Source organism: Sus scrofa, chromosome 5 (assembly GCF_054392235.1).
Source record: "Sus scrofa isolate SSC_HxYL_T2T_F1_AM1 chromosome 5, Sscrofa_HxYL_maternal_Yorkshire_Landrace_v2.0, whole genome shotgun sequence".
NCBI lineage: Eukaryota > Metazoa > Chordata > Mammalia > Artiodactyla > Suidae > Sus > Sus scrofa.
In genome coordinates this window covers 3,198,460-3,224,214 of record NC_139387.1, presented here as the reverse complement: position 1 = coordinate 3,224,214, position 25,755 = coordinate 3,198,460, and the positions used below count along the sequence as shown (strand labels likewise).

At 60.1% G+C, this 25,755-nt stretch overlaps 2 protein-coding genes across 22 annotated transcripts in view; both read left to right on the top strand.

Annotated features, from left to right (window-relative positions):
- TTC38 (tetratricopeptide repeat domain 38) overlaps positions 1 to 3,679 on the top strand; it is a 38,718-nt gene extending 35,039 nt beyond the window's left edge. For all 12 annotated transcript variants that reach the window (XR_014845577.1, XM_085025394.1, XM_085025395.1 and 9 more), the window contains 3 exons: positions 99 to 258; positions 489 to 562; positions 2,727 to 3,679. Coding sequence is in view for 11 of the 12 variants with exons in the window: in XM_085025394.1 (XP_084881520.1) it covers positions 99 to 258; positions 489 to 562; positions 2,727 to 2,820 (328 nt within the window). In the remaining variant the exon portion in view is untranslated. The remainder of the gene's footprint in view (positions 1 to 98; positions 259 to 488; positions 563 to 2,726) is intronic.
- Positions 3,680 to 5,783: 2,104 nt separating this feature from the next.
- Positions 5,784 to 24,060, top strand: GTSE1 (G2 and S-phase expressed 1). Of its 10 annotated transcripts, none has more exons than XM_085025361.1 (12): positions 5,784 to 5,831; positions 6,285 to 6,380; positions 9,846 to 9,903; positions 10,004 to 10,550; positions 13,994 to 14,164; positions 14,750 to 14,879; positions 16,938 to 17,312; positions 20,173 to 20,245; positions 20,824 to 21,054; positions 22,504 to 22,714; positions 22,971 to 23,183; positions 23,591 to 24,060. In XM_085025361.1, the coding sequence occupies exons 2-12, from the start codon at positions 6,362 to 6,364 to the stop codon at positions 23,672 to 23,674; spliced, it is 2,112 nt and encodes a 703-aa protein (XP_084881487.1). In that variant the 5' UTR covers positions 5,784 to 5,831; positions 6,285 to 6,361; the 3' UTR covers positions 23,675 to 24,060. The 10 variants fall into 10 exon arrangements, with proteins under 10 accessions (XP_084881487.1, XP_084881486.1, XP_084881494.1 ...); XM_085025360.1 differs by having other exon boundaries at positions 13,979 to 14,164; XM_085025368.1 differs by having other exon boundaries at positions 9,488 to 9,903.
- Positions 24,061 to 25,755: the final 1,695 nt, after the last annotated feature.

Here is a 25,755-nt window from a genome sequence, read left to right as displayed (position 1 = left end):
TCCTTAGGAGCCTCAGCCAGGCGGGGAGACAGACGTGCTGGGGTGGGGGTGGCACAGGCGCCCTGCAGGCCACTGAGAGCACCTTCTCGGGCTGGCAGGTCCCCGGGGGAGAACTGTCAGCACCTGCTGGCCCGCGACGTGGGACTGCCCTTGTGCCAGGCCCTGGTGGAGGCGCAGAATGGGAACCCCGACCGCGTGGTTGAGCTGCTCCTGCCCATCCGCTACCGGCTCGTCCAGATTGGAGGCAGCAATGCCCAGGTGAGCCTCGGGCCTCGAGTCATGCCAGCTGCCGCCGCGCAAGGGCCCAGGGCCTGGAGCCCACAGCTCCCGTCTCCCGGGTGCTGGTGCCCACGGTGGGGGAGCATCCTTGCCGTTCACACGCCCAGTAGGCTTGTCCCTGCGCACAGGCGGTCTGTGGTGGGGAGGGGTGAGTGTCCACATTTCTCACCCCATGTCACAGAGCCTTATGCGCCCACCTGACCTTTCAGAGAGATGTCTTCAACCAATTACTGATTCACGCGGCCTTGAACTGCTCGTCTGGCGTCCACAAGAACGTGGCCCGGTGAGTTCCTCATTCTGGCCCCAAAGCCCAGCGGGGAGGACTCTGAGCACAGCCACCCTCTCCCTGGGGTGACTTGCGGGGGCCCGGAGGCTCCCACCTCCCTTGGCCTGAGGCGGTGCTCCCCTTTGAGGCTGTGAAGGCGTGAGGCTGCAAGGTCCCCTGGTTCTCCCCTGCCAGCATGCTCACCTTGACCTAAGGGGACCCCCCACCCCCAACACACACCCCTCCTTTGCTCCAGCCCGCTCCTCGTCGTGGCCATGCTGCGCTTCGGTCACTTTCCAGGCCCCCGGGGCTTTGCACATGCTGCAGCCTCTGCCTGGAACACCCCGTCTTCTTTCTCACCCCGAAACCTATGATCCTTCAGGCCTCAGCTCACATTCTCCTGCCTGTGCTGCGTGCCAGGAGGCGCGATGGGCAGCAGACCCAGCCCGGGCTGCGTGGAGCTTCCCTCTCATGTGGGAACAGACACGAAGCAGTGAATCCCACTGTTTATATAAACCTGCCTCGAGGGCGGGTGCTGTGACGGAGGAGCTGGCAAGTGGGAGTCGGGAAGGGAGAGTCCCCCTGCGGTGACATTGAGGGGGAGCTGACACCCAGCGGGTTTAAGCAGGCCAGGGTGGTCTCATTAGGTCTGGCTGGAGGATTGAGGGTGTCAGGATGCAGACAACCCGAGAGGAAAGCTCTGCAAAGCCACATGTTGCCAGCAGCCTCTGTGCTCCCACATCTGCTAATCTTGCTTGGCACCGGGCGGCTGAGTTCCTTGCCAGCTCCTGCCCCAGCCTCTGTGCTCCTGGGCTCAGATGTGAAACCACCCCCCATCCAAGCCCCGCTGGAATGCCAAGGGGAGGGGCGGAAGAGGGAGCCTCGGGGTGCCGGCTGGGCAGAAGGGGTGTCCTGAGGCCCCGTGCAGCTGCTGCAGCAAGTCTGGGCTGGCACCGTGGGGCCCAGGAGGCCCTTGCTGGGCTCGAGGTCAAATAGAAAGTGCCAGGGTACAAGCATGGGCACAGGGCCCACAGTGGGCAAGGCCTAGCGGTTCTTAACTGAGCAGTGTGGGTGCTGGTGGTGATGAAGCAGCCGTGGACGCTGTGTCACACCCACGTCTGGATGGACATGCTGGAATTGGTCGGACTCTGAAGTGTCTAAGACATGTGGCCCTGGCTGTCCCCCTCCGTGGGCACGGGGCAAAGCTGCACACCTTTCTCTACTGGGGTAACTGCTTGGGGAGCTCCGGGTGGACGAGGGTGGGGGCGGTGGGCAGCGCCTCCAGTGGCAGCCAGGTCGGGGGTGGGAGGGTGGGGGTCGGGGCCTGTCTGGACAGAGAGGAGAGTGAAGGCTTGAGTGGGGGACCTGGGGCCCACCCAGGGCAGGTGGGGTGCCCGGCGGGGCGTCTGCCCTGGGAGCGCTGAGGGGAACAGGCTGACTGGAGGGGGAGCTTGTTGCTGTGGGGGTGAGAGGCACGCCCCCTCCAAGTGCCCTGGGGCCACCATCACACATCTCAGGTGGAAACCCTGGGCCCCTGCCATGGTGTGCCCACCCCAAGGGCCAGGCTCCATCCCCTCAGCCCCACCCACACCGCACGGAATCCCCGTTGTCAGCTGTTTGGGGCCTTTGGCTCGGCGGTATTGAAAGTTGGACTTTTCCCACACTATCTTCTCTGCCACTCTCTTTCCTGAACATTCTCAGGCCTGGCTGCCCGCTCTCCCATCCCCACCGGCGTCCTCTACCCTCTGGTCCCCGCTTTTCAGCTTTGGGCTTGGATTATGGCGGGAGGTTGGCCCCCCATGTTCCGGAGGCAGACGAGGCCGCAGGGGTATGCGGACCTTGGAATCCTCAGCGCTCGGGGCCTTGCCAGCGTGTTCGCCGGCACAGGGCGCGCTCCCGGGCCGAGCCCGCTGGGCTCCCGAAGCCCACGCTCTCGGGTCCTCCGCCCTCCCCCCACCTCCTCTGCGGTCCGGTCCCTCCGCCAAGGTCAGGGCTCCTTGGTCCATCCTGTCCCCCTGCTGTGATGGCGGCCCCTCCTCCAGCACCTTGGGAAGCGGGGGCCCTTTGCTCTCCACCCAGGGCAGCCCCAGCCCGAGCTGCCCGCATCCTGCTTTAGGGTGGAGGGACGCTCCGGCCCCCACGGTCTAGGAGGTTCCAGCATAGGCCCTGTCTGTTTCCCCAGGAGCCTTCTGATGGAGCGAGACGCCTTGAAGCCCAACTCACCCCTGACGGCGAGGCTCATCCGGAAGGCGGCCGCCGTCCACCTCCTGCAGTGAGCCTGCCCCACGCAGCCTCGCCAGGGCTGCCCCCCGACCTCTCAGGCTTACAAGTAGCCAGAGCTCGTTCGGCAGCTTTGACCAGAAAGCCGTGTAACCAACGGCATTAATGGAAGAGGGGACGCAAATCGTTTTCAGCGTGATTCAGAATCTTCTTCTAATCCGTGTTAAGGGCCACAGGGCTGCGGGAGGAGGCCCGTCCCCGGCCCGGGCTGCCCCTGGGATAAACCCCTTCCTTCTGTCTTCCTGTCATATGCTGGAGAGGCTCTGTTGCCCCATCTTTTGGGTGAGGGGACCGGTGGGGGGAAGTGACTTGCCCAGGGTCACAGCTAGTGGAGGCCCTGCTGACATTCACCTCAGACCCCTGCCCTGTGCTTCCTGGGGGAGGGGAGGGCGCCCCCCTCACTGCCTGGGGCCTGGGCCCTCCTGCTGTTTCTGCAGAGATGTCTTCAGGCTTCTCGGAGGCGGTGTGGGGGTGGTTGGTGGTGCGGATTTGGGCTTGTTTTCTCTTTGTTCTAAACTGCACACTGTAAAGGGACCTTGGGTACCTGGCTTCCTTTGTCATCCACGATTGTAAGCACATGAGGGCACACGCATGGAGCTGGTGTGTTTTCTGGGTGTGAGGAATGAGCCGAGAGGTTGCCCTGTGGTGGCAAAAAGCCAAGCATTGTGGTGGGGTTTTAACAGGATCTGCCTCAGTCTCTTTCCCCATAGGTCACCTGACCTGGCACAGCCATGCCACGGGTGTTTCTTGGATTCTTTCAAAGCAAACTGAAGTTAGGTGGGTCTCCTGGAGGCGCTGATGCCTCCAAATGGACTAGACAAATTCCTGAAATTAAAATAAATTGGTTGATTGGTTCTTTGGCTGTTGCTAAGTGGGTACCTCCAAGCATCTTCCATGTGCCAGGCCTGGGCTGGGTCCTGGGGAGATAGGCTTTTCCTTGAACTTGGGGGTGGGAAGGGGAAGCAAGTCAAGAACAGAGTAATTGCAGTAGGAATTTTTTTTTTTTTTTTTTTTTTTTTGCTTTTTAGGGCTGCACCCGCAGCATATGGAGGTTCCCAGGCTAGGGGTCCAATCAGAGCCACGGCTGCCAGCCTATGCCACAGCCACAGCAATGCCAGATCCAAGCCGAATCTGCGATCTACACCACAGCTCACAGCAACACTGGATCCTTAACCCACTGAGCAAAGCCAGGGATCGAACCTGCAACCTCATGGTTCCTAGTCGGATTCGTTTCCACGGTGCCATGATGGGACCTCCCTCAGTAGGATCTTAAGAGAGGTGCTGTTTGACCTCAGGGGCTAGGGGCACATCCCAAGGGGAGCCTGCCTTCCCATCCTGAGCTGTCCCCTCCTGCCAGTTCTCAGGACAGAGCCTGCCCACACCCCACCTGTCCTTCCTTCTCCTGGTTCCAAGCAAGATACGACTTGGCCAGGGTATCAGGAACCCTGGTCCCCTCCTCTGGGAAGGCCTCCGTCTCCCCAGTGCAGGCTGGTGCCCCACAGCCCTTGGCACCTGCCCTTGCTATTGCATCTTTCTCGCCGGCTGGACTGCTTGGGGTCAGGGACAGCATATGTGTCCCAGCCTCACCCAGCACAGAGCCTGCACTGACTCTCTGTCAGGGACCCATGATGGATACGTGATCCCATAAACAAGTGCAGGAAAACATGAAGCATAATCCAACCAGGCAGGGACAACTGAGTCTACAGTGGCTGGAAAAGAGGAGGCCCAGAGGAGAGATGGACGAAGGTACAGCTCAGAGTTAGCAGCAGCAAGTTATTGATAATTGGGGTACTCACTGAGCACGTCCCATGTGCTGATATGATGCAGGGGGAGGAGCATCGGGAGTGGGTGTCTGGGGGCCTTCACCCCAGCAGATGCCCACAGGGTCGTAGGAATCCGACATCTAGGCTAACTGCCCTTGGGTCTAGTACCTTCTGGGTCCCTGCTGCAGTGGCCCTGTGGTCACGGCCAGGCAGGCCTGGGCCTTGGGATCATGGATTGAGTCCAGGTTCTGGCAGGCAGGGAGAAGCCTGGAGTGAAGGCAGCCTGCCTGAAGCTGAGCAGGACCCCAGAGGGGCCAGCAGGGGACAATCTGACCTGGCACCCTCCTTCAAGCCCCTCTCTCTGTCTAGGCCCGAAGTCAGGACTCCTGTCAGGGCTCATGGACGTCCCTACTCCTGGAGCCAATAAATACTCTTTCTAAAGCCAACTTGAAGCTGATTTTCTATTACTTGTAACCCGAGAGCTCTGGACCAAGACCTGCCGCTGGGATTTATACCTGGGTCTGTCTGGCCCCCTCTCTCTTCTCCAGTTAAGCAGGGTCCTGAGCAAAAGATGATGGAACTCAGAAGGGAGCCCATGGACAGAGGCCCAGGGAGAATCCAGGAGGACCCCGCACATCAGAATGCAGCGGGGTGGGGGGCGAGGCAAAGAGCAAGGCCCAGGACTGCAGGGGGAGCCCTTGGATAGACTGGTCAAGGATTCAGGACAAGACAAAGCGCGGATGAAGGCCATGTTCAGGGCCTAAACACGTTCTCCGGGTTCAAGGGCACAAACTGGGGTGTCTGGTCACCCGGTGTCACCTGGGCACTCTTCCGGGCAGGGAACCGGTCTCCTTGCTCTAAGAACTTGGTAATGCTTTACAAAGCAGGTGGGGGCACCTATTTCGTTTGGCCTTCACATCAACACCCTACGATAGGAATTTGATTTTTATTTAAGGATGAAGAGCTGGTCCTGATGCCTGCTCTTCTGGGACATACGGGGTGCAAGCTCTAAGAGACCTCGCCCCACATCAACTCCACCGCAAGCCTGGGACGAACCTCAGGCACGATCAGAGCGCCGATGCAGTGCGCATGCGTCCTGTGCCCGCCTCCCAGGGCTCTGACTACAACCCCCAGCATGCACCGGGCGCCGAGACCTTTCAAACTAGCCAATCCTCAGCCCGCGCCGCAGTTGCCGCGGCGCGTTTAAACCCGGGGCGGAGGCGCGTCGGCCGGGACCGCTCCGGGTGAGGGGGCGCGGGGGCGCGGGCGAGGCCCGGGGCGCAGGTCGGGGGACGTCGAGCGGGGGGCTCATGTGGCGGGGATCCCAGGCTCCCCTCGCGCGCTCCGTCGGGGCTGCAGCGAGTACGGAGCCGCCCCGGGGGCAAACCGCAGCCCCCAGCAGTCGGCCTGGGGGCTGGAATTCGGTCGTGCGGGTCCGGGGCGTTCAGGCCTGCCTCGGCCGGCGCCGCCCCGGAGCACCCGGCGTGGAGGCGCGCGGGCGCTGGGGTGCGTCCCGGAGGGTCTCGGGCTGCGCCTGAGGTGGCCTCTGCCGCCCCCGCTCCCTGGCCCGCCGCGGCCGCCAGCTCAGCTCCCTCCGCGCGGCCCCTGCTGCTCGTGCTGCAGGGCTTCTCTGGGGCTGGAGGAAGCCGGGGCTCGGCTCTGCCACCCGCTCACCCTCTGGCCCGCTCGTCCCGCAGTGACTTCTGACAGCTCTCGCCGCGGCGGGAGGAGCCGGCAGCGACGCGCCTTCGGCCAGCCAGGCCCAGCGGCGGCGATGGAGGTTCCCGAGGACGGTACGTTTTGTGACTGCAGCGCTGTTGTTCGGGGAGCTCGGGGGAGATGCAGGTCGGTTTAACGCTCTTGGGACAACTTACTCGTTTATTCATTCAGTGCTCATCCTGTGCTCTGCACCCCTGAGATTCCTGCTCCCTGCCTTCAAGGAGTCTGCATCCGTCCACCTTTTTTTTTTTTTTTTTTTTTGGCCCTGCCCGTAGCATGTGGAAGTTCCTGGCTCAGGGCTCCAGACCCCAGCCGCAGGAGTGACAATGAGGGATCCTTAACCCCTAGGCCACAAGGGAAATCCCGTCCGACGTCTTTATTTTCCGGTTTTCTACATTCCCTTTGCTCCCAGTTTCAGCTTCATAGCAGATATTGCGATTTTATTCACCGCAGGATCCTCAGTGCCTGGCCCGTGGTGGGTCCTCAGCTGTATTTGTGGACTTGAATTTGATGTTGCCTTTTCGCGCTCCTGCTGGTTCCTTTTTCGAAGACTTGTTTAGGATCGCCGTCGCTGCCTTAGGGAGAGAGCCTGGCCTGTGGCTCTGCTCTCTTCTGTCCCTGTCTGATTTGAGTGTGGCGGTCAGAGCACAGCCTCACCAAAGGAGTTAAGGACCGTACCCTCTTTCTCTGCTGAAGCTCGGGGACGTCCTTCTAGCCTTTGTTCTTCGCAGCCCCCCCCCCCCCCCCCCCCCCCCCCGCGTGTAGACTGGGTATCCCAGCATCCTTAACGCCTCCATTTTGCAGAAACCCCCCCAGAGGCCGCCAGCCATCGGCGCTGCTTCATCAGATCTAGAACGGTCTTTGCTGCCACATCCCTCTCCTTCTGCTTGTATCTGCCCTCTCTGGCCCCTCCGCCTGGCACGCTGAATCCCCTTGGGGACCCCAGCCTCTCTCACCCTCCGTTTGTATCCTGACTTTTTTGCCTGTCCATCAGCGCAGGCCCATCCCTGACACATGGATGGGTCCTGTTATCTGACTTGTCCCCGTAGTCTCTGCTCCCTCTCCACTGCTCTGTGCCTCATTCAGAGCCAGGCTTCAAGAAGGTTCTCTGTTTCCCCGTGTTTTCCCATCCTCAGCCCCCACAGCTTCCTCCGCCCCGTCCTCTGGGAAAGCTGCCTTGTCAGCGCCTGAGGACAGCCGGCTTGTCATTTTCCAACGTCTCATTACCTCTTGACCTTCTCGCCTTCTGGAAGCGTCCCTTGCTTGCCTTCTGAGGCGTCTTGCTTTTCCTCCGGCCTCCCTGGCTGGTGTATCCATCACTGTGCCCTTCTCCGGCTCTCCCAGCTTCTGAAGCTGATTCCGCAGGACCTGGTTGGGGGTCTCTCTGTATTCCACCCCCCACCCCCAGGTCCTCAGTGGTGCTGTGGCTGTAAATCCCGTCCTCCCTCAGGCGGTGCCCACATTTTGTCTTGAGCCAAACCTCTCCTCTGAGCCCTGGACGTGTACGTTCACCTGCCTACCTGGCACCAGCCGCCCGAGTGTCTCCCAGCTCTTCCTCGGCTCATCCCCCCTCCCACCTGCTTCCGAGCCATTTCTTTGTCTTTCTCATGGAAGTGAGCTGTCCCTCCAGTGGCAGCTGCCACCGCCACCCGGTCTTCCGTCACTGTCGTTTCCACTTTCAGAGTAGACCTTCCTCTTTCCAGCGCCACTCAGATGCCGCCACCGTGGTCTCAGCCGTAGCAGCTCTCCTCCACCTCCCCGGTATGCTTTGCGCTTTGGCCCATGTGTCCATTTGTAATTTCAGTGGATAACGCTTCTTTTCAGATACACTGTACGCAGCCACCAGGGTAGCTTTTTAAAAATAAAAGTTAGAGCATAAACTCTTCTGCTTAGAACCCTTCAGTGACTCCTGTCGCACTCTGGACAAAATAGAAAAGCCTGCCATGGCTTGTATGCTGCTTTTCTGATATGTGTACACAGCCACTAGGGTAGCGTGAAATTTTTATCTATTGGACTATCGACCTTTTATTTAATGGCTTCTGGCTTGGAGGCATGGTTAGAACTCCGAACTCCAGGTTGTAAAATCCTTTCCCCATGGTTTCTTGTTTCATTTTTTTTCAGTTAAGTCTTTGACTTATTTGGACTCTGTTCTGCTATGATATGAAGAATAGATCAAACTTGAGACACATGTATCTCCCCTCCTCCCCCAAAGGATTATCAAGTTTATCAGTTTTGTAAATAAGTCAACTTTAATCTTTTTTTTTTCTTTTTTCTTTTTGGCTGCGCCCGGGTGTGCAGTTGCCAGGCCAGGGATCAAACCTGTGCCACAGCAGTGACAACACCAGATTCTTAACCAGCTGTGCCACCAGGTGGTTACTTACTCATTTAAATACAAAAATAAATTCTATTTTCTAAAACATTTCATCCAAGTTCTTACTTTGTGTACAGAGTTGAGCAACCTAGCTTATAAATCTATAATCTCCTCTCTCTGGTTGTTTTTTTTTTTATTTCTTTGGTGCAGTTGTGCTTTCTACCTTTTCCTTGATGAGGTAATTAGGATTAATGGAATTGACTAATTGGGACCTAATTAGAATATTAGTGTATTTTTAAAATGTTATGGTTTTGGTAAACATGCTGCATTGTTTATTAGGGTCAAATAAAATAAGATCTGTGAAAGTGGTATGTATATACACTTTACTGTACTGAAATACCAGTTCATTGCATTTCGGTGAGTATTGGCTGAGTGTCCAGGCCCTTAGCTGGACCTTGGGGCATTTGGGGGTGTATTAGACATGTGCTGTCTTAGAGAGCTCACAGTCTAGTCGGGGCCACAGAAGGTCGAGGGACACCTGCAGGCTAGCAGTGCTGGGGCAGAGGTCAGGTCCAGGTGCTGCGGGAGCCCCAGGGAATGGCAGGGGTGGCGCGGGATGCAGGAGCCGGAGGAGAAGCCGTTGCCCCCGCAAAGGGGCCTGCTGACCCCGAGCCTGTGGTCTGTGAGCAGAGGCTTGTGAACGGTCAGGGCTGTGAAGGCAGTGGGGACCGGGGCGCAGAGAGCACTTTTCCCTGGGGTTCAGAATGGGCTTCAGGAAGAGGGGACCGCAGGTATGTGCGTCTGAACAACACTGAACTTGGCTTTGAAAGAGGAATCGATGCAGCTTGTAAATGGGGCGTTTCATTCTAGGGGAGCTGAGGCAGGTGGCCTTTCAAAAACGCTCTGTGCCGGAAAATGACTCACCTGGTCCTGCGAAGCTGGTCGAATGACTTGGTCTTTGGTTTGAGCTTCCCTCTTACACTTCAGGGCTCCAAGATAAGCACCTCTTAGGCCTTGGTGGCAACCTAGCGAACAGAGCGGCCGATGCTATTTTTAACAAGAAAAGGGAAAAAGTGAGATAATCCAGAGCCCCTCAAGAGAATGCGACTGTGACAGCGATGTCACACTTCGGAAGTGACGTCTCAAAAGCGCCCTGACAGCCGCGGAGACCGGTGGCGCTTCCCGGGTCCAGCCCACCCCTAAGATAACGGCCCGCTTCTCCCCGCAGGTGTCGTCCTTTTGGCCGATGAGAAGTTCGACTTCGATCTTTCCTTGTCTTCTTCGAGGTAACACGTCGCCTTCTTCTCCTGCCTTTGCCGTGGCCGCATCCGGCGGAGCCTCTCGCGTCCGTCCAGTGCCGCTCACCATGCTTTTCTTTTAAAACAGCGCGAATGAAGACGACGAGGTCTTTTTTGGACCCATTGGGCATAGAGAACGGTGCGTCGCCGCCAGCTTGGAATTAAAAGAATTAAACGGCCAGATTCCCAAGGAGCCGCCGCCGCCGCCATCTGAAAGCCGCCTGGCTTGGAGCCCTCTCACGGGGGAGAAATTTGTGGAGGTTTATAAAGAAGCTCACTTGCTGGCCTTGCAGATACAAAGCAGCAGCAAAAACCAGGCGGCCCAGGCTGCCAAGCCCGAGGGCCCTGGGAGCCAGGGGGCGGATGGATTCATCCAGGAGTCAGCGTTAAAAATAAACCTCTTCGAGAAGGAAAACGAAGCGGAGAAAAGCCCCAGGTCCCTGAAGAGGGAGACGTACTGCCTGTCGGCCGGCGCCCCTCCCGGCCTGGGCCTCGGGCAGACGCGGGGCCCACCGGAGCCGAGGCCTGCTCCCCCTCCGAACCAGGCTGGACCGCAGAAGAAGGTCACCAGCAAATTGCCACCGCCCCGAGCCTCGTCCCATAGAGGAAAAAGCATTCCCTGGGCCGTGGAGAAGGTAGTCACACCGACCGGGGGCCAGACGGTCGCGGCCCTGAGGGCCCCGACGTTGGGGACAGAGCTGGGCTCGGGTGGCAGGGCAGGGCTGCCTCAGGGACAGAGCTGGGCTCGGGTGGCAGGGCAGGGCTGCCTCAGGGACAGAGCTGGGCTCAGGCGGCAGGGCAGGGCTGCCTCAGGGACAGAGCTGCCTCTGGACAGATGGGGCTGGGCTCAGGTGGCAGGGCAGGGCTGCCTCTGGACGGATGGGGCTGGGCTTGGGTGGCAGGGCAGGGCTGCCTCAGGGACACAGCTGGGCTCGGGTAGCTGGGCTCGGGTGACAGGGCAGGGCTGCCTCTGGATGGATGGTGCTGGGCTTGGGTGGCAGGGCAGGGCTGCTTCAGGGACAGAGCTGGGCTCGGGTAGCTGGGCTCGGGTGACAGGGCAGGGCTGCCTCTGGACGGATGGGGCTGGGCTTGGGTGGCAGGGTAGGGCTGTCTCTGGACAGATGGGGCTGGGCTTGGGTGGCAGGGCAGGGCTGCCTCAGGGACAGAGCTGGGCTCGGGTAGCAGGGCAGAGCCGCCTTGCTATTGTGGTGTCTTAAAGGCACCGCCTTCTCAGTTCGGTTTGAAATCTTGGCTTTCATTTTGCTGCAACACTGGACACTCCTGCCGTTAGGGGTTTTCTTTGCATTAACAAGCAACCTCGTCCCACTCCCCTTCTGGAATAGCCTCTAGTCATTCTCCCCCGCCAGCAGGACTGAGTGTCGGTCACTCTCCTCCAGGCGTGAGGCCGATGCCCGTCCTGGGAAGTGGCCGCGGACCCGTGTGCCTTTGGGGTGCCCACAGCCAACTCTGGGAAGCTGGGGGTCCTGTGGATTGTGGGGGTGGGCACTTGGGTAAGGTGGGGGTCAGCCTGCGGCTGCCTCTGGTTGGCCTTGGCCGGCTTCGCTTGGGGAGGGAGGGAGCACCTGCTCTGGGGGAGCCCCGTGGAGGCGGCCCCGCTTGGGCCGCCCAGCCAGTTAGCGGGATGGCGCCGTGGGGCTGGTAGTAGGGTTAGGTCAACGCAGAACACCCGGCAAGGCCTCGAAATCCTTTCTCCTTCTACGAACTCACCTCCTGAACCGCCTGACTCCCTGTTGTCAGGACCCAGAAATGAACCGAGCTGAAAGCGGGGCTGCCGTGGGGAGCCCTGGACGGAGGCGGGGCGTGTGGCCGTGGCGTCCCCAGAGGGCAGAGGCTCGTCTGTAGTCGTGCAGACTCTTTTCTGGGGGTCATTTGGATGTAAACTGCTGAAGTGATGTTTCTAGAAGGAAAGCAGTGTGAATCCACGTAGCACATGGATTTGTGTGTGTAACACATGGGCTTGGGCAAGGATTTGCGTGTGTAACTTGGAGACTTGAGGCAGGGGAGTGTGTGTGTGTGTGTGTGTGTGTGTGTGTGTGTGTGTGTGTGACACACGGTCTCAGGGCAGAGAGGTTGTGATGAGATTCTGGCTGGTTGGGCCCTTTTGTTTCCTCGTCCTCGGTAGCGCTCCGGCGCCAGGGCTGTTTTCGGTCGCAGAGGGGTTCGCCGAGAGCTGGGCTGCGTCTGAGCTCCCTCGGGAACCCCTGTCACTTCCCACGGGGTTTCTACGGGAAAGTCAGCCCCGTCTCAAGTGACGCGTCGGCCCACATCCCTCCGTGAGGCTCGCCGGTCACGGCCGGGCTGCTTGGCGGGGCCGCTCAGAAGTGTCTGCTGCGGCGGCGGGGCCGCGGCCGAGGTGAGAAGACGCCGAAGTAGCACGTGTGTCAGTGAGGCTGTGGAGACCTCGCAGTGCTCACGCGTTGCCGGCGGGACGTGCAAGTGGTTGGGCGGTTCCCGGAGAAGTTACTCAGAAGTCACGTGGCCCTGCAGCGCCACACCTCGGCCTGGTCCCCAGGGAGCTGAACACACGTGTCCACGCAGAAGCCTGTGTAGCGGTGCCCAGAGCAGCGTTGTTCATGGCAGCCGAAAAGCAGTAACCGCCAGTAGTGCCCACTGGCTGATGAACAGATACGAAAACGTGGTCCGTCCATACAGTGGGCTATGTGGGTTTTGTCTTTTTCTTTCTTTTTCATGCCCACACCCATGGTGTATGGAAGCTCCCAGGCCAGGGATTGAACCCTGTGATCTCTGCCACAGCTGCAGTGAAGCTGGGTCCTTTACTCCACTGCGCTGGGCAGGGATTTAACCTCTGCCTCCACGGTGACCTGAACTGATGCAGTTGGATTCCTTTTTTTTATCCATCTTTTTAGGGCCACACCCGCAGCGTGTGGAGGTTCCCAGGGTAAGAGTCGACTCAGAGCTGTAGCTGCCGGCCTACACCACAGCCACAGCAACATGGGATCCGAGCCGCGTCTGCGACCTCCACTACGCTCGCACCAACGCTGGGTCCTTAACCCACTGAGCGATGCCAGGGATCGAACCTGCGTCCTCATGGATGCTCGTCAGATTTGTTTCTACTGAGCCACGACGGGAACGCCTGTGGTTGGATTCTTAACGCCCCGTGCCACAGCGGAAACTCCACAGGGGGATACTTATGACCAGGAAGACATGCAGGACGGATACCTGCTAAACACAGGTGACCTTGGGAGCAGGGTCAGTGAGGGAAGCCAGACGCAGAAGGTCACACGTCGTGTGATCTCTTTTCTCCGACGTGACCATAACAGGCAGGTCCTGTTCGCGAGACGGAGGGTAGCTTGCGGGTGGCCTCGGCCGGGGCTGAGGAGCGCAGAGGGGCTGCTGAGGCCGCGAGCTCCTCTTGGGGCAACAAAAGTGTTCTGAAGTTGAGTTGTGACGATGCTCCCCCGGCGCAGAATACGCTAAAACCACTGGTGTGTCCGCTCCGAACAGCGGGTTTTAGGTTACGTGGCGTATGTCTCTCTTTCCAAAAAGATGTGACGGGAAAAGAAGGTAACCGCTTCCCCCCGCCGACTTCAGGAGCTGCTGTTGCTTGTTCACAGGGGTTGTTTAGGCAGCACGGCCTTCAACTCCGTGAATGCCCTTGTGCCTAAGTGTCAGGAATTTATTCTCTGGTTGCTTCTGCTGGCCAAAGGAAGATGGCTTTTTGGTCCTAGATGAAGATGCAGGGCAGTTGGGCAGCTCCTCTGGTCGCGGTCGTGACCCCTGGTGAATGATTCCTTTCTGGGCGGCGCTTGCGTTTGTGTGACTAGATCAGTGTCCTGTGATCAGCCTCACGCAGAGCGACTGCGACCCCCTCGAGAGGCGCGCTCTCCTCCCTGGTAGAGACCCGACTTGGTGCCGCTTCGCCCTGCTTCTGATGGGGACGCACAGGCCACCCTCACTCTGGTCCGTGCTGATCTGGGGAGGAAGCGCGTGGCTGGCGGCCTTTGGGAACGGCCGTCGGGAGCCGGACGCCGGCCGTTGCTCTGACCGAAGGCTCCGTGCGCCGGCGGCTCTCACACCTCAGTGTTCCATGTCCCAGCCTGTGAAAGAGAGGCCAGCTAGTCTTCCCAGCGTGAAGACCCTACACGACAAGGAAGCCCTCGCCACCGTGCCCGCCGACAGGCCCCTGGCTGCCCAGGACGTCAGCGGCTTGCCCGCCAGTGGAGGCCCCGTGGTCCCGGGCAAGCGATCGCTCCCTGTTCCCAACAAGGTGGGTCGGCCTGGGGCTGGGGCTCTGGCTGTGGACGCGGGGGATCAGGTGGCTTTGAACACGCGGGACCTGTCTTTTGATTAAAGTCAGGGTTAGGGAGGTTGAAATAGGACCCAGGAGAGGCAGCTCGGCAAAATGTGGAGCAAAATGTGGAGCACACGGGCCTGGCCGGCGGGAGGGGCGGCCAGAGATGCTCCCTGCTACCCTCCCAGGGTCCAAGCGCCGAGGAGAGGGGGTGCTGGTGCTCGGGAAACGGCAGCTCCTCCCGGGCCTGGAGACGCCTGTCCACGCCCTTGCTGCTTATCTTCCAGCACTGAGGTCAGGCTGAGCTACGTGTGCTCGCGACGGCTGCCAGATCCCTGGTGACGCTCGTGACAGTGGCCGAAAGCCAGGCCCCGCAGGCCTCCCCCGGTCCACATGCAGCCCCCTGGTGCTTCCCGCGCGGGGCCCTGGCCACGCTGTGGGAGGTGCTGCTCCACCTCCTCCTCCTTTACGCCCAAGACGGCGCTTTGTCCGTTACTGCAGACCGCGGAACCCCGCTCTGGCGGAAGTAAGTATGTGTGGGTCACGAGGTCTCTGTTTCAGTCCGGGTTGAAGAGAAGCATGTTCAAACCACCTGGATGCGCTGGCGGTCTTGCAAGAAAGCCCTCCTCCTCCTCGGGGTCCCTCTCTGGCGGGAGTTCTGGCGCCTGTGCTTCTCCAGTGGCCGGCAAAGGTAAGGCGGCCCGGAGCGCTGTCTGCTCCTGCCAGGCTCTCTTGGCAGGGCCACTTAGCTCAGGAGGTTCCGGGAGGCTTGCTGTGGTCTGGGGCAGGGGAGGCGGTGTCCTCCAAGGAGAGGCACGCTCGGACGGACGGTCATCGTTTGGGTGGGACAAGCGGTCACCAAGTGGGCGCCTTCTAGGTGCCAGAGAATCAGAAGGAGGCTGAGACCAGCCTCGTGGACATGTGGTCAGATACGGGTCTCTAAGTGGGACGGTTCCAGGTGCTGTACACTGAGCAAAGGGCCCTTCTAAGTCCTGGGTGCTGGTTTGTTTATATATTTTTTAATGATTTTTGTTTTTTCCATTAGAGTTGGGTGCTAATTTAAATCTGCACTCCCAACCCTGTTCCAAGTCAGGCTACTTGCTGCTCTTAAGCCAAACATGCCATCTGGTGGTCAAGGGGAGAGATCCCACTTCCTAAACCCGCTTCAGAGCATGTTTGCTGTGTAGACTCCTGACTCTAGTCCAGGCAGCGTGGTGTGCGTTTTGTACACAGAATGTGAAGTCTGAACTCTGGAATGAGGCTGATCTGATCTGGAGTCCTGACTGCCGGTTGGTGGCTGAGAGAACAGAGTTGTTTCTGCATCTTTTCAAACCTCCCCGCAGTGTCTTGTGGGCCTTAGAAGGACCCGCAAAGTTCCGGCCCCGTCTCTGCCAAGTGGCCCATGTCCAGTGGGAAGGACCTCTGCTAGGTTAGGTACTGTGAGGTCTGTTTTGCTGCACTGGTTCAGCATGGGCACTGTTTTTGTGTCCAATTTCCAGTCCTACCTCTGGTGTTGAGACAGACTGAGGGGGCTTCCGGTCGGTGTGTCTTTCCCTGTGGTCTCTAGCAAATCTCCAGGGTCACATCCAAGTGTGAGACCGTTCGACACAGTGTAACGTGAACTGTGGCATTGCCCATTCTTTTAAGACTCTTCTACCAGCTTGGCCTCTGTGTGGGGTGTATTGGCAGCTGTTTTTACCCCAGTTTATTTGCTCTTCTGATGTAAACAGCACTCGTAATTGATATGCTCCAACCTCCTTGTAATTTAAAGGACCGACCAGTAACACGTCGTCTCTCCCTGTCCGCTGCCCCCACCCTCGCGCCCCCTCCAGTGGGACAGGCGGGGCCTGTGACTCGACCGTCCGTTTTCGTCTGCTCAGCTAGAGGAGATTTCTGCCGTCGACATAGTGAAGATAGGGGAGCTCGAACTCTCATACACGGATAGACATTCCGATAATTGTGTCCAGAATTAGCCCTTAACACACTCTCGGCGAAGCTGTGAGTGGCCTGGGTGGCCCTGTGTTTGAGGGTGCTGCATGACGGACATGCAGAGTAGTCTTCATATGTCGTTTTTTTTTTTTTTTTTGTCTTTTTATTTTTATATTTGCTTTTTAGGGCCGCACCTGTGGCACATGGAGGTTCCCAGGCTGGGGGTCTAATCAGAGCTGAAGCTGCCAGCCTGCACCACAGCCACAGCAACACCGGATCTGAGCCTCACCTGTGACCTAGACCACAGCCCATGGCAATGCCAGATCCTTAACCCACTGAGCGAGGCCAGGAATAGAACCCACAACCCGTGGTTCCTCATCGGATTCATTAAGCACTGAGCCACGAAGGAAACTCCTTTGTCTCTTTATTTTATTTTTTTATTTTTTAGGGCCACACCACCCTCGGCATATGGAGGTTCCCAGGCTGGGGGTCTAATCGGAGCTGCTGCCGACAGCCTACACCACAGCCACAGCAATGTGGGATCCGAGCGGCGTCTGCGGCCCACACGACTGCGCCAGGCCAGGGATCGAACCTGTGTCCTCATGGATGCGAGTCACAGTCACGTCCGCTGAGCCGGGACGGGAGCTCCTGCCATGTTTTTGTGTGGAAATCACTGCGCTGGAAATGCATCATTTTCCTCACTGGGAAGCACGTTGAGGGAGACGAGTTAAAGAAAGCGTGTCTGTGTGTCTTAAGTAACTTGGGGATTAAACATCACATCGGCTTGAGCGATGATCAGACTGTGTGTCTCTGCTTCCAGCTAAATCCGGTGACCGTCCAAGCCTTCCCGCGGGCAGCTCCCGGCCAGACCCCGGCCAGTCGGGCAGAACCGGACTCGCCGTGCCGCCGCCGGCTCTGCAGGCGGGCCCTGTGGCCGAGGCCCGCGGGCAGGGCCAGCGTTCCGGGCCTGCCGCGTGGACAGCGGAGCAGCCCAGGGCGCCCAGCAGCGGGCCACTCGCCCGACCCCACACTCCAGGACAGGGAGGCCCCGGGCTGAGCTCTCACTTGGATATGGCACCGTCTTCGCAAATGCAGGCGACGGGGGGCGCCAGAGGGCGTGGTTCCTGTCTGACTTCCAAGACCAAGGTCACGGCTACCCCGACAGACCAGTTTAAAGTTCCCAAGTTTTCTGCTGGTAAGTAAGAGAGAAACTTTCGTGTGCTTTCAAAATACTGAACACACTGAAAGTTAAAGAAATTCCTGGCTTTGGGGATGCTGGTGTCTTGGCTCTGGTCTTTCCTGAGGCGCCTCGCGTGAGTGTCCCGGCGTGGCTGTCTGGGTGGGCCGGGCCTCTCCTCCCTCGAAGGACCCTCTGCCTGACGCCGCATCGCCCCGCGGCTGCTCCCGAGAGGCTCCCGTGCTGGTTTCAGCACGCCGACGATGGCGTCTTTGCGTTTAGCCTGCGTGGGAGTGCTTGAGTCGGTCTGTAGGTCAATATTTTTAATCAAATCTGGGGAAAACCTGGCCGTTATTTCCTCAAGTATATTTCCTTGCTTCCCCGTTTCCTGGGACTCTAGCTGCCTGAGGCGTGGGCTTCCTGTGTTGTCCCCGAGGTCACTGTGCTCTGCGCTCGTGTTTTCCCAGCCTCTGTTCTTGTGCTCCGGTTTGGAGCGTTTGTCACGTCTCTGTGAGCACAGGTGTCCTGTTCTGCAGGTGTCTAACCTGCTGTCAGGCCCGTCCAGTTGACTTTCATCTGACGGTGTAGTTTCCCCATTTTTGTCCTCATGGTATTTGTTTTCCTTCGAATTCTTAAACATTTATAATGGGTTTTTATTTAATCAATTAATTAATTTGCTTTTTAGGGCTGTAGCCGTGGCATGTGGAGGTTCCCAGGCTAGGGGCTGAATCAGCTACAGCCGCCGGCCTACGCCACAGCCACAGCAGTGCTGGATCCGAGCCGTGTCTGCGACCTACACCGCAGCCCACGGTAACGCCAGATCCTTAACCCACGGAGCGAGGCCAGGGATTGAACCTGCAACCTCAAGGTCCCTAGTTAGATTCATTTCCGCTGCGCCACGACGGGAACTCTAAATGGCTTTTTTTTTTTTTTTTTTTTTTTTTTGTCGTCTTTTTGCTATTTCTTTGGACCGCTCCCACGGCATATGGAGGTTCCCGGGCTAGGGGTCGAATCGGAGCTGTAGTCACCAGCCTATGCCAGAGACAAAGCAACGCTGGATCCGAGCCGTGTCTGCAACCTACACCACAGCTCACGGCAACGCCGGATCCTTAACCCACTGAGCAAGGGCAGGGACCGAACCCGCAACCTCATGGTTCCTACTCGGATTCGTTAACCACTGCGCCACGATGGGAACTCCTAAATGGCTTTTTTGAAAGACCGTTTATTCTAATTCCATCTTCCCTGTCCCTTTGGGCCTGTTTCCGTTGACTAGTTTCTTCCTGGTTATGGTTACATTTCCCTGCTTCTTCACATGTTTAATAATTTTTATTGTCTACTGGACATCAAAAATCGTACATTTTGGGTTTTGGGGGTTTTTTTGGTCTTCCTAGGGCCTCACCCAAGGCATAGGGAGGTTCCCAGGCTAGGGGTCGAATTGGAGCTGCGGCTGCCGACTTGCACCACAGCTCACCGCAACGCCAGATCCCCGACCCACTGAGCGAGGCCAGGGATGTGGCTGTGAGCCATGGGGACTCAAGGTGACCCTGGCGATGGGAGGGCGGGAGGGAGAGCAGAGCTTGGACAGAGACCAGGGTCCAGTCTGGACCTGTCGAGTCTACAGGGGCTGCGGGCTCCAGGGGTGTCCATGAGCTTGGACCTCAGAGGAGAGGCCTCAGCGGGAGATGAAGCGGAGGGTCCCAGGGCGGAGAGCTGGGTGCGTGTGCAGCCGCGGACGCCGTAACGGATGGCTCCCTCGGGGGCAGCCCCTCCCAGGGAGCTTGTTCAACAGTGTTTGCTCCCTTCTTCCCAAACGCCCGCGTGCTGCCGCTGCCCAGCTGCCGGCTGGCCCTCCCTCCCCTGGACCCCCGCCCACTGCTGCCAGGCCAGCCCTCGACGGCTCCTCAGCTCCTCTGAACCTGCGTTCTCACTTTGCCAGCTGTCGCTTCCCCACACCCTGGGCCAAAGTGTCCCCACCACGTTAGTACCGGCTCCACCAGGGCTGCGACGACATGGCTGAGCACACGCTGCCCCCACTCTGGCTGTTGTGTGACACTAGCTGTCATCACAGGAGACGCGGGGCCTGTGTTGCAACTTTCTGATGATATTCCTGAGATGGAGTGTCATTTGCTGTGACTCCGCCGTCAGGGCCACACGAGGAACTGAGGCCCAAGTGACCTGCACTCAGCCTTTGAGTCGGAAGCGCCAGCCCCAATCCCCAAGCCCAGGGGCTCGGCCCCCCCTGCTCACCCTTGGTTAATTGTGGCTGTGATAGGGTAGTTTAATAATCCAAAATTCAACAGAAGGCGCTCCCCTCCATGGTCTTTGGAAGCTCCACCAGAAGGCAGAAGCAGGGGGAAGAAGGTTCAGGCTGTGACAGCGGGAACCCAGCACGGGGGTTTGGGGGTGAGGGCGGCCCCGTCTGGGCAGGGACCTCCTGGTGGGCGGGTGAGCTCCCGCACATGAGACTGCACGTAAACAACAACGTCACATGGTCACCACATGCTGTCCTGGTTCCTGAGAGCAGAGGCGGTGGCAGGCTCGGTGGGACCCGCCTGGAACCCGGGGCGGGGGCTCCCTGGGCGGCCTGCCTGGGCTCTGCCCTGGGCGCTTTCCCCACTCTGGTGCTCCAGCCGCTCTGTGCCTGCCTGGGGACAATCCAGGCTGAGGGCAGCGGTGTGATGGCCGCACCCCCCGGCCGGGCACTGCAGCCCTGCCGGTATGTCCCCTGCTGCGCTCCAGGGCCGGCAGCTCTTCCCGTGGGCCTGTGTCCTCTGTCTGCTTTCCGTGCCATCTTCCTGGCAACGTGGGCAGGTGGAGACCGCGAGGAGACAGACTGTCCGCTGACCCGCATCTGACTGCTCACTTCTTCTCGTCACAGGTGAACCCCCAGGCGGTGCCACCCCCAGGTCCTCCCGGGCGCAGAGGCCGCAGTCCTGCACGGCCGTGGGGAGGTAATGAGTCGGTCCACTTCCTTTCCTCTAAGAAGAGACCCGGGCGCCTGCTACCTTCCCAAGCACCTTCTCCTGCGTGCGGCAACCCCGCGGCCTGGCCACGCAAGGCTGGCCTGAGCCTGGTCTCTTGGAGCTGCTGCTCCATCCGCTGTGGTTCATGGTGGCTGCAGCCTTGCTTCTGGTCCTCGAACCTGTGGTTCTCTGGCCAGACCGCATGGCCCACCCGCGGAGGTTCTGGCTCAGTTGGGCTGCGGCAGAGCCCTGCGCCTGCGGGGCCTGAGGGCCACTTGTGTGGGCCGTGGTTGAGGCAGGGTCTGAGCCCAGGGCCGCTGTTTCCTGGCCCAGACTGAGTGCAGGCGATTGACTCTTTGGACTTCGTGTCCCAGTGGGGCCGCAGAGGAGCCGAGGGCGGGGCGGGGTGGCTGCAGCCCCCCTCAGAGGACAGGGCTCTAACTGGCTCCGCTGGCCTCAGCCTTTTCCATTGAAACTGCAGACTTCCCACCTCGTTAGCACGTGGCTGAGCCGTCAGGTTGTCTGCGTCTAGGTCACCCCTCCCTGACCCCCGTTTGCCTCCCCAGGGTCGTGCACAGCACGCCTGCCCGCCGGTCCTTGGCCTCACAGAGCCTCGTAGGCAGCATGGGGACCCCCGTGAGCGCAAGACGCATGTCGGCCCTGCCCACGCCTGCCAGCCGTCGTCTCTCCAGCCTGGCACTGGTGACCCCTCAAACCATGCCCAGAGCACTGGCTTTTCCCCTGTGCGTGTCTGCTCGGCGACTCGCTTCTGAGCCACAGAAAAAATCTGCAGTAAGGTAAGAGTTAAAGGTTGCACTAAGTTCCTCTCAAGTTCATAAAACTCCCAAGTGGTCGTGTGCTGAGGCGCTGAAAGGTCACTGTAGGAACTGTCCCCACTGCAGCCGTGTGGGACCCCCCTGTGGGCGGGGCTCTGAAAGGGGGGCTGGGCACCTGCTCCTTTCTTGTGCTTCTGTCCCGGGTCCGAGCTGGAGGCCTGGGCAGCAAAGAGGACGCCTGGACCTCGTCACACTCTCGGGGAGACGAAGGCCTCCCTCTCCCGGGGAGGGCCCCCCAGCCTCGCCCCCCAGCCTCGCCCCCGAGGGTCTCCGGGGGGTAACCACCCCCAGGCTTCCTGGGAGGCGGCCGCAGCTCCACTGCCTCACCCTCGCTGTCACTTTGCCACTTTGCTCCGGCCCCACGGCCCCTCACTGCACTGTGGGCAGGCCCATCCTCGCCGTCCTCTCTGCCCCGCCCGCGCCCCTGGTCCTGGCAGGGCTGCCCTCTCTGGGCGGCGGTCTGCGTCCAGGGCCCTCTCTGGACCCCAGATCCCTGCCTGGGCTCCTCGCTGCCCCCACAGAGGCCGCGTGTGTCCGCTGGCTGCTCGTCCAAGTCCACTGGGGTGGAAGCTCTGAGCCGGGCCTTCCCTGTCAGGCTTGGTGCCCTGTCCCCAGGCCTGGGGACGCACTCCTGGCACACAGCAGTCTCAGGAACTGCCTGTGAGAGGGTCACCCACTGGAACAGACCCTTGGTCACTGGCTTCCGTGGCTGGAAGCCTGTCTGTGCAGGGGACCGGGTGGTCGGCAGAGCTGGGGGCAGAGCACACAGGTGGGTGTCCGCTCGGATCTGGACGAGTGGAGAGCAGAAGAAAAAGCGCTAGGCTGTGTGTCACATGGGGAGAGGGGACACCAAACAGATGCGGCCTGGAGTGTGAACCGCGACTGCGCCCTGTTCGCAGGTGTCAATGCCACCTTCTCGGCAGTTCTGATGCCTGTAAACGATTCAAAGGGAAACGAGCCGAATTCATTGACCGAAGCCGCGGCTTTCTGTGCTTTCGCGTGTGACCTGTTCTGAGGGGTGGGTGTCGACACCTGCCGGGTGGCTGACCCTGTCCTGGGTCTGGAGACACATGGGAGGCAGGCCGGCTGGGACCGCACTGCTGCCAGGAACACCAACTCCAGGGCAGTGTCTGCTGGGGACCGGGCACGGGCTCACGGCGGAGCGTGGAACCAGGGCATCCTGACGTGTGGCCTGGGCTCCCGCGGCAGCAGCAGGGCCGCTGTGGTCCTGCCCGGCTCCTCCTGCTGCTGCCTGACGGAAAGGGCCTAAAATGGGCTCGTGTGGAGGCAGGCTGGTGGCCGGCGCTGACAGGGACGCAGGAACCCCAGCCAGCCGCCCAAACCAGGCTCCCCGAGTCCCGGACCAGCCAGCGCGGGGCGCCGGTCCTGAAAGCGCCCCTCCCTCCGCAGGGCCGCCCCAGCGACGGAGCGCCAGGGCCGGGCGGCCTCCGGGCTCTCGGACACGTCGCTGGACGGGAGCTTTTCTCCTGCGTCTGCTGTGCCACAGGCGCTGAGCTTTTCTCCGGAAAAGAGTGACTTTACTTTCTCAAAAAGTATCGCCACAGAAGCAGCAGCAGCTCTGGGTGACCCGCGGCCACCCGAAGCTCCGCTCCCCGAGGAGGTGAGAGCGGCGGCGGCGCCGGGTGGCTCGGGGCTTCCAGTGCCCGCCCTGCCGGAGGGAGGGTGTCGGGACCCCCGCCCCCACCGGCCGCGACACGGAGAGACCCCGGTGGGGGCGGGGGGGCGCAGGTCAGGGCCCCCCCCCCGGCCCCGCCCAGGCCTCCTTCCCAGGTTCCTAACCGGCCGCGTGGGAGAGAAGCCAAGGCCGGCGTCTCCGCGGCTCGGCCGACTCGCCCTTGCCCGCGTCTCCCGTCCAGGCGGTCCTCGTGGACGTGCAGCTGGAGCAACTCCGCATCGGCCCGGCAGCCGCAGGCGCCCCCCCGGGCGACCTCCCGCTCATCGACTTCTGCGCGCCGCCCGAGGCCAGCGCGGCTTTGGGGGCTGGGGGCGGGCCCCTGGTCGACCTCCTGACGAACACCCCAGGCGCGGAGCGGGGGGCTGCGGCCAAGCCCCCCCTCGAGGCGGGGCAGGTGAGGCCCGGGCGGCCTGCGGCTTCGGTTCGGGTAGTCGTGGCTGGGTTTGCTCCTCCCCAGGCACAGCAGGATGACCCTGCCGAGGGGCCACCGGGCTTCGAAGGGCCGCAGGGCTCGGCCTCCTCGTCGGTGGCCGGAGCCCTCCGTTCCCCAAGCCCCGCGGAGGAATCCCGCCCGGGATCCCCTCCAAGGCCGGGTCCCCAGTGCCCGACAGACATGGTGGAGGCGCACGGGGTTCGCAGCGAGTGGCGCTTTCTCCCTCCAGCTGCTCAAACACAGCGGTCAAGGCGTCTCCCGGGGCCTGGGCCAGGCTCCCGAGCCGTCGGGGCCGCGCCGCGGGGGGCTGGCCACAGGCAGCCCGGCCTTACGCGGACGCCCCGCTCCCCCGTCCTTCTCCCCTGCAGCTCATAGACTTGTCCTCCCCTCTGATCCTGCTGAGCCCCGAGGCCGACAAGGAGAACGTGGAGTCGCCGCTTCTCAAGTTCTGAGCAGGACGAGGGCCTTTGCGTTTCCCTCAAGGCCAGTGCCTTCACCACAGGCAGCCCTAGTGTGGCTTTCAACCCTGAGATAAAGTTGAGAAGAGGTGGTTTTGGCAAAGGTGAAAACACAAACATCTAAGTGAAGTGGCCATGCCTGGAGTGGGGCTGTGGGATCCGGGGTGTTGGCCACCTGAGGTCACTGCTGGCCAGGAGCTCCTGTTCCCGCGCCCGCCACACCCGCAGGAGCGAGGAGCTGCAGTGGCTCTAGGTGAAGAATTTGTTTGGAATCTTTTGTACGTAAAATAGCAAGTGGCTATTTTTAAAATTAAGTGTGTATGAAAAGTTAAATATTCCAGGTTTAAGTTAAATTGTAAAATAAAATGTATTAAAGCTTATCTGGATGTTTATCTTGATTTTCAAACATGCATAGCTATTTTTATTACTAGTCAGCATGCTCGGTTTATATTATCCAAACTTTCTTTCTACAAAAGTGATTTTCAGAATTTAGTGTGGATAAAAATTGGTTTAAATGCAGATCCCAGGCCCCACCCCCAGGTCTGGGGCAGGCCTAGTGTCCTGTGCTTTCAGTGGGCACCCAGGTGACGGTGGCGAGATGGGTTCCAGAGCTTCCCTTAGGAGGAGGCCGCTCCAGGAGGTGGGGTGCAGGACGGAGGGGGAAGCGTGGGAACGAGGGGCTTATCCGAAGGCTGGACCCCTGGCTGTAGCAGCGCCCCTGGTGGAGGCCAGCAGGGTCATGGCCTGTGGAACCCTTCTAACTTAGTATCTGCTAAAAACAGCTAGCCTGGAAGTCACTAATCCACAGAGATCCTTTGTTTTAATTTAGTTTTACTTTTTTAACGGCCACCCCTGTGGCATAATGGAAGTTCCCAGGCGGGGAGTCTAATTGGAGCTGCAGCTGCCGGCCTACGCCACAGCTCACGGCAACGCCGGATCCTTAACCCACTGAGCGAGGCCAGGGATAGAACCTGCGTGCTCACGGAAATAACATCAGGTTCTTAACCCACTGAGCCACAACGGGAACTACCTTATTTTTTATTGTACAGCCGCACCAGAGGCATATGGAAGTTCCAGGGCCAGGGATCGAATCCAGCTGCAGCTACAGCACTGGGCTGGGGATCGAGCCCGTGCCTCCATAGCGACCCAACCACTGCAGTCAGATTCTTAACCCACTGCGCCACAGCAGGAACGCCTATTATTTAATGAGGAAATTTCTCAGTCTTAGTTCAGTGGCTTCACAGCAAACAGTAGAAAAGCTGCTAACTGGACCGGCTTTGGGGTCCAGTGTTCCCCACACGAAACCAGGGGACCTCTGTTCGCACCAGGCTGGGGGCGGGGAGCTGGTTGATTCGTGTCAGCAACGCACAGCAGCATCACTTGGGACGGCCGCTCCCGCGGTACCAGGGGCAGACAGGTGAGCACCAGGGACCGCACCGCTGCGCCTGGAGCCAGAGCTTCACCTGTGAAGGCGGCGGTGCTCGGACATGAGTCCCCAAGGAGGCGTCCCAGGAAACCAGAGGTTCGATGCCAGCAGGGCCGCCTCCCCCAAAACCTGGAACTGCATTCACTCATTCAACCAGCATATGTGGAGACAAGCACGAGGCAGGCTGCATTTCAGCGGGGGTCGCCGCTAGGGGGCGCAAAGCTCACGCATCGTCCAGCGTTTGCTGGGAGGGAGGGAGCAAGTGGGCTGGGGCGGGCAGTCCACGCGGGGGCTGAGCTGGGCCCCTCCTCCTCCCCGGCTCCTCTCATTGGGGCCCTCCCCTCCCGCAGACTCCTCGGGAGCAGCCAAGCTCTCCTGGGGGCCACGGTGCGCTGTCCCATCTACAAGGGTCCCCGGGCAGGACGGCAGGAACCCTGTCTCTTCAAACAGATAGGAGGAGGTCCCCAGAGCGCGTTGGGTAACCAGGGCCTGCTGCGCCCTCATCCTTACTCTTCTGGAAAAAGAGCCCTTGCTCTGCTTCCTACAGGGGCCGTGTCCATCGCCGACCACGGAACTCACTGCTCTCCGCACCGGTGGCCCTGATGTACCACCAGTTGGCAGTTCCTGCTTCTTGTGTCAGAACTGGGGA

Coding starts and splice junctions, on each gene's coding strand:
- GTSE1 (XM_085025360.1), top strand. Junction 9,904..10,003: donor CTTTCCTTGTCTTCTTCGAG/GTAACACGTCGC, acceptor CTTTTAAAACAG/CGCGAATGAAGACGACGAGG. Junction 22,715..22,970: donor AAGCTCCGCTCCCCGAGGAG/GTGAGAGCGGCG, acceptor TCTCCCGTCCAG/GCGGTCCTCGTGGACGTGCA.